Here is a 14638-nt window from a genome sequence, read left to right on the forward strand (position 1 = left end):
CGTGGATTCAAATTTCAGTAATAACAGTGCTTCTCATGGCAACAGTTCCTCCTTCTTAGATCAATCGTCAAGTGTGCCGCGATACAGGATTCCTGCAAGAAGAGCGCCAGGAGAGCATGGCTTAACACCGAGATCTGAGGTGGATTCTGAACCATCAAGCCCTGTCCCCTCTCCAAGACCCGTCAGACAGAGACATAAACCGGGATGGATGACTTCTAACGATTGGGTACTTAAGTAATTACATGAACAGTGTATATATATTTTTTTTCATTAAACAATGGATTTATTGTACATAGATATTCAAACAGATGGGATATGTTTAGTTGAATACTAGTACAGAGTTAATTCACGCGATTACAAGTGTTAACAATTGTTCAGTTGCAACGGCATTGATAGTTATGTAGATTTATAAAATCTCCATTAGATCTTACATTGATTGTTACATTAATATAATTTGTAACGTATGTAAATTATTTGATCATTTAGTTTAAGAGTTCTACAGTAGATCAGTTATATATATAAACTGCTTAGCCGTCCTTGTTTCGCGTTGATATTTTAATGTTATCGGGTCTGATATATATTCACTTCGTGATCGCCTACGTTTTAAGTCGCGCATATCGATTTGATTTTTTTGTTGTTGTTTTTATTTTAAATTAATGCAATTCATCCATTTACAGGCATTACCATGTATTGTATATAATAGACAATGTTGAGGACAACATTTTTCCGGAGAGTGGTAATATGTCACAGGTGTTAAATTTAATAAAAGAATAAGTTCCAATATTGTTGTTGCCTTATAAAATCCCTATATATATACTCATAGACAGAAGTCCTATATGTAAAACATTTCCTATAATAATTATTTGCAAAAGAGTAGAATATTTGAATATCAGTAGTCAGTAGTTATTATAGACTAGTCAGACGTAGGCCGTAGCACATTTACTAATACATCACCTGTTTACACTCTTTACCTGTCCACTATTATTATGTAAATTAGTTTCAGGTCTTTGGTGTACGCCGATTGGCTATTGATAATAGACAATCGCCATTACATCTGAGAACTGCTATATCTATGAATTATACATTCATATTTAACATGGAATATTAAAGTCTGTTTATTTACAAATTACAGGTAATGCATTGCAAAACATTGCGTGATCTTTTCCCAAGACTTATATGCAAATGAATATTTGATATATTGTTGCGTTTTCATGTATTTGTAAGTTTTCTTTATACCATTGTTTAAGTTGACCTCCGGCCGTTGACCGCCATGTTTGTTTACATGTTTGTTTACATTTTGTATGTACATTACATTTAATATAATATAATACAATATAAAAGATTGATAATAGACAATCGCCATTACATCTGAGAACTGCTATATCTATGAATTATACATTCATATTTAACATAGAATATTAAAGTCTGTTTATTTACAAATTACAGTGTTACATCATTACACCGACAAGCCCCTTATAGAACCCATAATACCCAAAACACAGAGCAAGCCAAACGGCGACAAAAGCATAAAATAATTTAATCGCAATTCGTTTTAGATTTCAGGATGGATGTTCACAACTGATTATATAAACCTTGTCCACCTATATCAGAACATTTTTCTGGACGGTTTTGAAGAAAATGGAGAGTATGAAATCATACGGTCATGCACATGGGTTGATACATCTCCACTATTTAGTTTTTCAGTCGAACATTTAGTATTTGGCATAGAACTGAGACGGAAGTATTACTACTACTTGATGAATATTGTGTTACCAGTATTTTACATGCAGCTACTTGGTCTAACTGTATTTGTTGTTCCAACTGACCCCGGGGAAAAGTTGACGTTCTCGTTAACGGTATTGTTTTCGTTGATGGTGATGATGACGTTAGTTGCCGAGAAAATAATTCCGAAGACGTCTTTACAGATACAAACGCTAAGTATAACAGTTTTTTCAAGTTTGTTGAGTTCTTGACAAAGTCAAAAGAATTACTAAATTGCATCTATTTATAGCTTGCTTCTAAATCATATTGAAAATTGCATGTCGTCATGTTTTAATTTTACTTCACATGTATATATATTTCTTTATTCTGGTCCTGAGAGAATCACAGCGCCGATACCCTAAAATGTAAGCTTTAACTTAAATCTGATTTAAATATAGATCTGTTGATTTTAAAATAAATTTGGATTGTCATATATTCAAACCACCAATTAGGTTTTTCCATTGAACGATGCTTTCTGTACTTTATTTTAGGTATGTATATGCTTGGAGGTACAGTCATCAGCAGTTTGGAGCTTCTAATGACTGTGGCCATTCTTTATTTCAAACACTATAGCAAAGAAGGAACAACAATGACCAGACAAATGCAAACCCTAGAAACCGTTTTAGCGTTTCTTACATGTAGCAAGGAAAACAAAATTAAAAGGTTTGTCTCCCCGTACTCTGTCTTGAAATATTGTATTGTCATTGTAATGATGAAGTTCATTCAATGTATATGTATAGATATAATTTCGCATATGCCAGTGCTATGGGGCGTGAGGGTATTGCACAATTCATAACCTCTGATGAAACAACTCGTTCAAATTCTATTATCATGCCCCTACACATTTATGTGGGGCATATAGCATTGCCGTACGTCCTGAAATCTTGAGTGTTCAAACTCCTCCCACACTATTAGCCTGATTGGCTTCAAACTTTCGCATATGAACAGACTTGATGTGCACATGACCATATAGGAAATAATTGTTTCTGTGATTATGTTTACTGCAGTTATTGTACTTTGATAGATTTGCTATATGGAATATAGAGAAAAATATTGTGTGTTCAACTCCTCCAACGCTTTTCGCCTGATTTGCTTCAAACCTTTACAAATGAACAAGCTTGATGTGCAGATGACCATAAAAGGAAGCGTTTTTTCTTTGATTACTTTTACCGCAGTTATGGGTTGAGAAAAATCTTGTGTCTTCATCTCCTCAAACACAGTTGAAAGGATATGCTTGAACGTTTTACAGATATAGGACCTTCATGTGAAGATCAATAATGGACATTTTTCTGTGGCCTTTGTTTCTAAATTATGGCCCTTTCTTAATTTCACAAAATAGGCCATAGTGAAGACATTTGGAGTGTTCAACTCCTTATACACTTTTGAAGGAATTGATTCAAAGTTTTTCAGATGCACATCCTTGTCTAAATACATTTTGCTTCAAACTTTTAGTCGCACATCCTTCATGCGAACATGGTCTTTACTAAAAACGTTGCTATTTAGAGAATGGCACAGTATCTGGGCGCATCCATGTCCAATGGACACAATTCTAGTTGTAATGTTTGCTTCTAAAAAGATCTGTGTTGAAGAAATCTCTCTTAAACTTAAATCTGATACAAATACATATAAATCTATCTGTAGCAGTAACTATGGAATAACATGTTGATAAGTAGTTATTTCTGCTCCGGGAATGTCCTTCCTGTCGTCTGGTGGAAAAATTAAATATTTTTTCAAATGAAGATGACTGGTTGCCATGGGTGAGTGTCATACAATTTATCTACTCACATAAGTCAGCATATCTACATTATTAAAAGAGTGGATATTTTATATTTTCCTTGTAACGACGAACCTCGATGTAAAATGATGCCAAAAGAAAATTATTACTTTATCACAGAACTCTTGGTGTAGCAAAATAGCATTCAATCATAAATTGTTACCACAGTTAAACATTTCAGAAAAACAGAAGATCAAAGGACAGCGACAGTAGACGACAAAATGCACAATAAAACACTTGCAAAAACTGCTTCAGAATGTTCAAATACTGGTGAAATTGGCTTAAGGTATTTCATTTATGTTCACCTTCACAATGCTTTTGGTGATAGTGTAATGAACTGGTCTGCCGTTTATGAACAAAAACAGTGCTGTATCTCATGGTTCTTTGATATATTTTCATAAGAGTGTATGTGTCATTATTATGTATATTCGTGATACTGAGATTGACATTTTAGTTATTATTGTCAATTTAATTGAATCCTTGACATGACTTTTTCCAAATAAATTCATGTAAACGTTTTCGGGAAACAAAATTTGCATGGTTTATTTCTTCGAATCTACTCATGGTAAACCAGCATACGATACACTGTGATAATTACAATACATTATTATTCATGCGTTCTTCAAAAGCGATTATTGGTCCTTATTTTCATGATTGTTGTTTATTTTCCTGGTCTCCTAACTTTAGTATTAAAGCTTCATTTTTATTGATGCATACGAATATTATCGGCACCACATCTTTTTTTTTTATTCAATTTATCATGCAACTATATGCAAAGTGTCTGATATCGCTTTTTTAACTTCAAAGAAAATTACAAGAGTAAATATACCTAGGTTTTACTGTATTGACTTGAAGAAATCTCAATAAAATTTAAATCTGATATAAATCAAATTTAATTCTACTTTTAAGATTAACTACGCAACTAGTTTGTATCTAGTGGTTTCTGTTCAGGGACTGTGTTCTTTATTGTTTGGTGGAAAAGATAAAATGTTCGTGGCACCGGACACATTTTCATGAAATTTCGCCAGGCATATGTATGTTTTGCCAACACAGAAAATGATGTCCCCCGACCTTCAGCTATTTCAGGAAGTAAAGAAAATGAAAGTAGACAGGCTAAACTTGAAAACGAAAGTTGCATTCGCACTGGTCGATAGTCAGGGGTCATGCGCAGGGGTCACCCCTTTTAAATGTATGTGTGTGGACTTCATTTTTATTATTTTTTTCCGGCTAATGGGGAGTCAATTTTCAGCTGGAAATACCTGGGCTTCAGCACGACATGCTTTACATTCAGTATTGGTTGAATTGGGTAGTTGATTTACCGATTTTGCCCATTGAATCATTGCGATAAACATGACAACGTCTTCAAGACCAACTGGATAACTTGTACCAATTTTAAATAAAAATGTATAAGAGAAATTCTAAGTGTGATATTTTTTTTAAAGTTATATCTGTAATACCAAGCACAATCACTGAACATCAGCATTTCCTTTCAACAGTTATTAATTATATATTTATATTACTTCAGACAAAGATTTGACATGACATTATCATTAAAGGATAAGTAGAATCATGACATCTTTACAAGCATTGATAAAGTGAACAGTAAGGTAACAATAGCAAATAAAAATATTGAAAATCTGTCCATCATCAATGCGATTTCTTCATACGTGAATGCGCACGTGAATGTTGGGTCATTCTCATCGGAGTCTTTTGTTTCTAGCACATCTTTCTCAAACGTATCTTCTTTTGTTATCTCTTCTACTATAGTTAAACTACAGTTGTTTGCCAACTTTGGAGATGTCTCTGTTTTGCTGAAAAGATAATGTTAAGTAAATACCTTGATTTAAAATGTTTTTAGTGTAAACTTTATCATGTTATCAATGAAAATGCTCATGCATTCTTCATTCTTATTAACTTAGCGAATATCATTACTTTACTTCATCAGCTATGCTGTAGTATGTGTAAATGGAAAGCGTGCACTACTTGAATAGTTTGGTTGCTGAAACTGTATATATAAAGCTGAATATTAGTATTTCGTAATGGCCTGGCCGAGTGGTTAAGGTCGCTGACTTCAAATCACTTGCCCCTTACCGATGTGGGTTCGAGCCTCATTCGGGGTGTTAAATTCTTCATGTGAGGAAGCCATCCAGCTGGCTTACGGCAGGTCGGTGGTTCTACCCAGGTGCCCGCTCGTGATGAATAATGCACGGAGTGGCACCTGGGGTCTTCCTCCACCATTAAAGCTGGAAAGTCGTCATATGACCTTAAACTGTGTCGGTGCGACGTTAAACTCAACAAAAATCAATATCGTCTTAAATTCTTAAAATTATGAACGTTTTCTTCAAAACACATATTACAAACCTATCAATTTTGTTCCTTTTCGTACATGTTAGCAATGCTAGAAAGGTTGCAAAAGATTGCATTCGCCTGGTCACATGATTTCCTTCCTTGTCATAATGTTTGAATTGAAGAATGACCACTGTCATTATAAGTTCTAGACTGCTAATAACTGTGCCGCCCAGCATATAGATACCTGAAAATATATATACAGATATGTTCACAAGAACGATCGATATTAACATAAAAAGAAGACTCAACAAAAGACATTTCTATTAATTTAATTTGTCCGCAAATCTAATGAATAACTAAAACTCAGCAGTCGTTAATAAAGGAACAATCGATAAAAGCATGTACATATAATTGTACATACGGAACAACCGGTATGATGAGACAGAATTCACCGAACTATATGAAATACGTGTACTTTACAAATTAACAAAATGTCTTAACTCTAGCACAAAAGATAGAACATTGACAGAAAATTGTTCAAATATGAACAATTATCATACTCAGAGTAGGTATCTGTAACGACGTCGTCGGTATTTTCTCTGCCACTAGCGTCATCATCACCGTCAGTGAGAGCAACAATGTGAGAGCGAACGTCAACTTTTCTCCGGATTCCGTTGGAACCAAAAATACAACTAAACCAAGTAGTTGCATGAAAAATACTGGTAAAACAACATTCACCAAGTAGTAGGAATACTTCCGTCTCAGTTCTATGACGAAAACCAGGTTTTCAACAGAAGAAGTAAATAGTGGATAACCATTGATTCGTGTGTATGACCGTATGACGTCATATTCACCATTCTGTTCAAAACGGTCCATAGAAATTGCTTCACTTAGATGAATTAGCTTCAGAGAATCAGTTGTGAACACCCAACTTGAAATCTAAAATTAAAAATGGGTAATAAGATATATGCTTTAACCTAAAAATAAACTTAATGTGATCATCAAGCACTGGAACCTGAGAAGTATTAAATGATGTGTAGCTGATACGCATTTGTCTCTTAATGATACTGTCAGACGGAATATATAATAAGTTTTATCTACGACTATAATTGATACAAATATATAAAGATAGTACAATAGGGTTATTATAACAGTGCCTTGATGTGCAATGTTGCGCTCGGCTCGAATGGATTTTGCCAGATCTGGATCCAACATGGCGCAAGCGTCGAGTGTGATCCGGCTTGGCAAAATCCACGGGAGCCGATTGCACTATTGTAGACCAAGTTACTGCTTTAATGACCCTTTTCTCATTTACCTATTTCTACTGTTATATCAGCTAGTCAACGGACTACAGTTTCAGACAAATGAAGCTGAAAACTTGTTTGTAACGGTGATATTTTTGACTCATAAAACGCCGCAACTGAAACAAGCAGTCCCGCCACTGAATACTTTCTGTATCCGACTGTATTTCAGAATAAAATCCGTAGGTATATAATAAATTAATGTACATGTATATCATAGCAACACAAAGTTTTACATAAAGTGATGTTTAACAGTGCCAGAACATATTCATTTCAATCATGTTAGGCATAGAGTGTTTGTATACACTGAAGTAAAATAAGTGTTAGATATTGGTAAAAAATGCAAGAAGAATATTGCTTTTCTCTATTACTTCGAAAAAGCGTTACTGATGTTTATTCCCTCCTGCACAATATTTTTGAATATTTATAAGGATATATTGCAAATAAAACATGTTTTCAATAAGTTTATACCACCGGTCAGTTTCACATTACCTATATTTTATGGATTTTTTATAGGAAAACTGCTTTCCCGGGAAATTTTAATGACAATTTTATTAAAACACATACAGTATACATACCACTAGTTCACATGTCTGTGTATCGAAGGGAAATTTAGAAATATCCACAGAGCAATATGAAGTAAAATAAGCTGGAGCTAGCCAAAAGACCAAACCACCAGAAGTTACACTTATTGGAATACTTTTCTGATTTCCATTGTCGCCTATCACCTCTATCCCTGTTACACTGTAAATCAAAACCAAACAATTAAAGACATTGCATGACACTTGTATGACTGTACTGATTTAAATGATCTAAAAGGAATAGTAACTTTCCCAGATCAAATTCTCCAAAAACAAAACCCCACAGCAGCGTATCGACAATAAGAATAAAAGTGGGGCACTGCCTTAGAATAGTCAGTGACAAAAGCACCACTGGGGAGCTTAAAACGAGCAATTGCACACAAATCCTAACTGTTTAATACCCTCCCCGTGTTCAAAAGATACAGGACAATATAAATAAAAGTTATCCCCCTTACATAAGGACTAAATATGTAACAGCACAAATATGTTCGTGTAAAAACATATACAAAAAATCCAAATACGTATGCGCACAATGCCTTTGCAGAGCAAGAAGATAAACACTAGTAAGAGCCCGATGAAAAACTGCTCGGACTTACTTCCCCGTTGTTGTTTTTTCTAATCTTTATAATCTTTACAAATACCCAGCTAAGACAGCAAACATATGTTTGGTTCTACGCTGACCATTACTTATAAAAGTCTTATGTATGAGGTGATCTTGCAAACTAAAGATATAGACATCAACATTTATATATATATTACTGTAATTTTCGACTTTTTAGAAAACCTGACAATTAGGTGATAATTAGTTAATCCTCTGTTAAAATACATGATCATTATCATATTGACTTACGAGTTTTGCAGCACAAGCGTTGGTCTCCATATTTGATCTGATCTGTAGTAAAGTCTTGACACGTTGCCATTTTGCGACTCATTCCAAGATAACCGATGATCTGTCCATACCTGAAAATCAATCAAACAACTATTATTAAAATAATTCATCTCTTATGTTGTGTTCCATGCCGACTTTTAGTAGAAGTGCGTAAAATACCTATGTAGTTTAAATCGTTGATTTTCCCCATGCAGGAACATTTTAAACTGATTTCTAGATCAATTAATTGTACAATTTTTCAAAACCAAAATATCTATTTACGATATTTATTTATAAACAACTGATAAATATGCTTCAATATTAAAATACTTACAACTGCCAAAGATCCTGCAACAACCAACGTTTGATCTACAATATCCTGAAAAATGTATAAAAGTGAAGTTAATTTTATATGATGTGTTTTCTCCTTTTTAGAGCGTAATTTCAAAATATCTTATGAAACTTGCTGGACAACTTTCATTTATTTAATTTATTGAGAGTTTTCCAGTTGTAGAGTGCTATAAGACGCATGAAACCATAGGTTGTTATTTTGTAATTTTCTTTTGTGTTATCGTTTCTTTGTTTGATTTCTGTTAAACACAGTCTTCAGCTGTATTTCAGTGACATAAAAAAGCAAATGAATATCGTGTATTTATATTAATGTCACATATAGTAATGTTTTAATAATATATTACGATTATAATTGCTACGTCAAATTTACAATAACGTAAGTGCAGCCACTTTAAACTTTTAAAGATAAAATGGTATGATATTGACGAGACTATAAATATGGTTTCAACAGTATTGCAGTTATGTAACGGCGGGTAGTTAAACCTAACCAATATTCCTAATTTCTGTATTATTCTCCATAAGAAACTGTCAGCTTCTTCATATAATTTGGAGGTGAAGGGTGAATGATTTCAGATACAATGTCTTTTATTAAGTCGTCATGGACTACATATGCCTTGCCTAGGGATTGATCTCAAGGCCCGGCGCTTTTGAGCGGTCTGATATACATAACATAATGGTTTATATCCGAGTTTGAATTGAATTTCTTAAATTTGTATTTGTTGTCAGCGTCTTGCGATATACAGGTAAAATACATAATGAACAGATGGGAACAACCAAAATAGTTTTCATAAAATTATAATTAAGTCTATATTACCAGTGACAAAAGATTTATTAACGACAGAGCACATTGTATATAGACTTGATCGGATGGACGGACGTTGACATTGTAACCAGTTAGTAGATCAGTTTGTAATTTACTCTCATCTTCAATTGAATAGCTAGACGCAACTGAAAATATTAATATGAAAAAAAACAATAAGAAAATCTATTAAAAGGTCAATTATTTGCATTTAATGAACGACATCATCGTCCTTAAAGTAAAAATGAAACTTTAATAATGTTACAATTCAGGTTTGATCTATGTAAAGACAAAGTACTTTTATCATTATTCATCAAAGACATAAAAAAAAGGATTATGTTTGTACTATGTTCTATTTCACTTACAATACAAGTAATGTGTTTGTAGAAGCTTGTGCTTAAAAGAAAGCAAATGATATTACAAAAATGTTTTCCTTTCTTTTATCTTATTCCCAAAATCTTCAAAGGAAAAAATATATCTCAAGAATATCAGTATATTTTCTACCAAGACGTTGTGTTTTATTGATAATAGCAGACGAGCAAAAAGAAGAAACGTACTTACCTTCTGCCAAAACAGCAAGTATTACAAAACCAGCGATTGAAAACATCATGCTCGATAGTATCTAACTGATCTCTTCAACAGAAGGCGTTGAAATCAAATGCCACAAAGAATCTGTGACTATGAAGCTTATATTCTAGGTAACGCACACCTTATAAACATTACTTAATCATTAAAATCACGTGGTTTTATTTAACTTAACTTATATAAGACATTAACAAAAATCAATTTCCATTAGTGGCATCGCAATTTTTAACCAAACATATAAAGTGTGATTTATATTGTTTTCTAAACACTACCCGATTCTTGTGTAAACAGCGTTAGATTTAATTATCGTTTCACATTTATAAAAACGTGATTTCTTTATTTGAATGGACTAGATTCTGGAACATTCGAAGTGACATCAGCTTGGTTAAGTAACGAATCTGCATGTAAGAGAATTGCTTTGAAATAGTATATTCAACCAGACTTTTTTTTCGGGCTCCGAATAAGGATAAACCCATTTATTTTTATAAAAAGGTATGCACATTTGCAAAACAAAAGCCATTAAAAGAAGACATTAAAGCAAGTTAAGACGTACACATGAATAATAAATTTCATGATATATTGGCACAATAGTTACTTCGGCAGTGAAATAGAACTTGTTCCAAAACGAAATGACAAGTATAATTTGACGGAATTTCTTTTTTGTGCTTAAGCCGGTGCTAGGGGGTTTGGGCAGTGTTGCATTTTCCACTACTGCTCACGAACAGACTCATTCAAACCGTGCTGTGTGGCGGCTTTAAAAAGTCGCCTCGACTTCATCTCAGTGTTGTTATATTATCTGGTCCTTCGGGATCATTGATTTCAACGCATTTAGATTTGAAGATTGAATACTGCTTAAGTCGGTGCTAGGGGGCGTGGGCAGTGTTGCATTTTCCATTACTGCTCATGAACAGACTCAATCAAACCGAGTCTGCAATTTTCACTGTTTGCCTTGTTCTCGGTGCTTCTGAGGGATCTACTTTTCAGATTTTATTGACTTAGCTAAACTCATATTATTATAAACTCAAATTGTTATACGGAACATTGTGATAAAAAATATACGTCTATATATATATCCGACATGGAGTAAATAGATTTCAATAACTGTAGTTTTTCATTGTCAGTACTGGGTCATTTTATTTGTTCTTTATTTTTTCTTATTAGTTTTTCTTATTGACAAATAATTGTTGTTGTATTTACAATTATTTCTGTATTACCAATTTTCCCATTTTGTTTAATATAATCGTATTTATCAATTTGATCACCTGCCTGTCATCATAATATCCGAAAAGAAAAAACAATTTAAAAGCAGAATCACAGATGCTCTCAGATCACAGATCAAACCTTCTGATAAGAAGATATATTACAGTGATTCGTTATAAAATATTTATATGAGTAAGTAATTTTTATTTGTAAACTCGTTCATACCATTACCATAAGTATAATATATATAATATACAACAATATAAATACAGACACATAAATTATAAACATGGAAATATCATGGTACAAGCATTTATTGTTGTTTTTTCTTTCTTTTTTCTATGGCAATATGTAAAAGTAGACAACCATTCTGTCCAAAACCTAAATTGAAATACCTAAACGTACATCTAAATTCCGATCATTTGAACGTCATGCGGCTTGTCAATAACTGGTTATAGATCTTTCTTCCAGCTATTTATATGGATTACAAAATTCTGTCCTGTACAATTTTGTTACTATTTATAGTAAGGTATATAGTATGTGCATGCATTAGAGGATGGTCAGAACTCTGATATTTTGTATTCCAAATCAGTTTACAAATTTGCGTTGCGTCTTGCATAAATATACCAGTTCGCATCCGTACGAGAAATGTACGAAATTATTGGCTATATACACCTCTCAGGTGTTAATGCTTAATAAAATGTTGTTCTTGTTGTTGTTGATTGATATCTATTTCTTTATAGTATGTCTTTATGCCCCGAACTGAGTGTTTGTCTATTGACATATAAAGCATTATCAAACTAGATCTAATTATATTATTTTTGGTAACATTTCGTTTTCTTTATAGATTAATCAACTTAAAAGAATCAGCTTTTGTTTTCGCGTTAGATACAATATATTCCTTTTGCACACCGTGGGTGCGAATTACCATGTTAACTAAATGATAAAAGCCCCTGACAAAAAAAAACGCTTCACCCACTGTTTCTGTGTTTGCTCATCTACACTTGTTCCCCTTTTCTTACAAGGAAAATTTAAAATATAAGAAGAAGATTATTTTAACTTGCCCTGCACAATAATGGGTATATTATGACACATACCTATTTCACTCGCTAACGGCTTGTCAGATATGATTTCTTTTTTCGTTTTTGCTTCCTTTTTTTCAATTGCTGTGTTGTTTATGTTTTTTATTCCTTTGTCTTGCTTTTTAATGCTTCTTGACAAAAAAGCGTTGTATGATATCATTTTTCCCATCCAAATTTATTTATTCAATGTTCACAATGAAACAATGATATCTCAAAATTATCAATTATTCGCAAAACTCTGCTAATCAACACTGTAATGAACAAGTGGACTATTTAAAAATTAAAGCGTAATAACGTACGAGTTTTGCAATACTAGTGTCGGTCTCCATATTTGATCACACTTGAAATAGACGGATTTACAATGGTATTGGTTGCCATGATATTTTACCGGATGTTTCGATTTTAATGCGCATGCGCTCTTCACGTGTGACAAAAGGACTGCTTAACAATAAGTACACCTACATAAGATCATCATTATATTACGAATTGTTTTGCCACATTAAAGACGATTTTGATCGCATAATTTATTGTATGGAATCCCTTGATAAAGGTAGGTATGTTATTAATCATATCTCATCTGAAAAGCCGGCTTTATTCTTATTTTCGTCGAAAAAAAATAACAAGCATTCCCAGGTCTAGATCCAATCACAAATCATATATAAAACTTGTTCCTTACATTTGAAAATGTCATATTTTCTTTCAATTCATTTGTCAAAGGAGATTTTTTTCTTCAAAATTCAAAAAGCTGTTCTCCGATTTGAATCACATCTATTATAAATTCTTAGGGGACGCGGCTCTTTGTTGCTGAAGTTGCTGTTTTAAGTTATATATTGGACTATTATGCAACTGACATAGGTCACCTATGTGATCAATACCACAACATTGGACTTGTTTTTAATTTAGAGGATGTCACATAATTAGACCGAATCATAAAAGTTACTGAAGGATATAACATGCCTTTAATGTGACTTACGTTATTGCCCTTCGATCGTCAACACCATAATTAGTACGCTCTCGGAAAAATATATATCACGTTGCGGACCTATTTTGTAAATCAAAAATAAACATATCACACGATATCTAAGATTTTAAATAAAATATATTAGAATATCCTTTGGAACTTTGGTGGACATTTCTTTTAAAACGATGTTCACATAGATATAAATTCTAATTCGTAAGATCTGGATCAAATCAAGGACTTAAAAACAGTTGAAATTTATTCACTTAAGGAAAATACCTGATATAACTCTAGGTTTGTATTCTTGTTCATTATCATATTTTGATAGTACTCATTTCTGCCATTTGTTTGCATGCTATTTATCTTATGAATTGTTTAGATGAAAAGCTGTAATGTTTAAATCTAAATGAATTATTTGTTCTATTCATATTCTTAATTTAATCGAAAATGTAGTTTGCGCAGTAAATATTAACCTTCAAAATAATACCATGTATATTTACAGTTTTGTTTATCTACTGTTTTAATCGGCAAAAAGAAAACAAATTCGTCTATATATTATATCATAAACAATGAAATAATACATCACATGAGATCGTTTCGCATGCATATAGTAAACTTTTGTGAATACAAGATGAACACAAATATAGTTTTATATAAAGTTAGAAAGCAACATATTTCGTAACGAAATACTAATAATAAAAACAATGTTTCAAATTACACTGATTTATAGATCTGTATTTACTAGAAAAACTGAAGATCCAGACTCAGCCAATGTTCGGTCGACAATATACAGGGAAAGAAGTAATACTGAAGTTTAAAACATGCCTTTGTAATTCGTTATTTACAGCATACAGTGTATACAGTTCCACAAGACGAAGCTTTATCAATATTGAATTTCCGAGTATATAGAGAAAAATACACACACAGACGAACAAATACTTTATGTATTCAATATATAAAATACAACATAACAACATATATTTAAAACTAACTGTATAAGCTCTACCAAGTTTTAATAAAAATGAATAAGAGAAATTCTACATGTGATATTTTTACTTAAAATTACATCTGTAATAACAAGCGTAATCA

The 14638-nt window shown here is 32.6% G+C and overlaps 1 protein-coding gene across 1 annotated transcript; it reads right to left on the minus strand.

Moving 5' to 3' along the window:
• Positions 1 to 4918: 4918 nt before the first annotated feature.
• On the minus strand, positions 4919 to 9089 carry LOC123560146 (neuronal acetylcholine receptor subunit alpha-7-like). The gene is made up of 6 exons (XM_045352406.2): positions 8909 to 9089; positions 8557 to 8666; positions 7704 to 7869; positions 6385 to 6763; positions 5897 to 6068; positions 4919 to 5346 (listed from the first exon to the last, which is right to left on the minus strand). The coding sequence occupies exons 4-6, from the start codon at positions 6698 to 6700 to the stop codon at positions 5103 to 5105; spliced, it is 732 nt and encodes a 243-aa protein (XP_045208341.1). The 5' UTR covers positions 6701 to 6763; positions 7704 to 7869; positions 8557 to 8666; positions 8909 to 9089; the 3' UTR covers positions 4919 to 5102.
• Positions 9090 to 14638: the final 5549 nt, after the last annotated feature.

The sequence above is a fragment of the Mercenaria mercenaria genome, chromosome 10, assembly GCF_021730395.1.
Source record: "Mercenaria mercenaria strain notata chromosome 10, MADL_Memer_1, whole genome shotgun sequence".
In the NCBI taxonomy this organism is placed as follows: domain Eukaryota; kingdom Metazoa; phylum Mollusca; class Bivalvia; order Venerida; family Veneridae; genus Mercenaria; species Mercenaria mercenaria.

Coding starts and splice junctions, on each gene's coding strand:
- LOC123560146 (XM_045352406.2), bottom strand. CDS start 6,700: ATGGACCGTTTTGAACAGAATGGTGAATATGACGTCATACGGTCATAC. Junction 6,069..6,384: donor GTTACAGATACCTACTCTGA/GTATGATAATTG, acceptor ATATATTTTCAG/GTATCTATATGCTGGGCGGC. Junction 5,347..5,896: donor AAAAGGAACAAAATTGATAG/GTTTGTAATATG, acceptor TTATCTTTTCAG/CAAAACAGAGACATCTCCAA.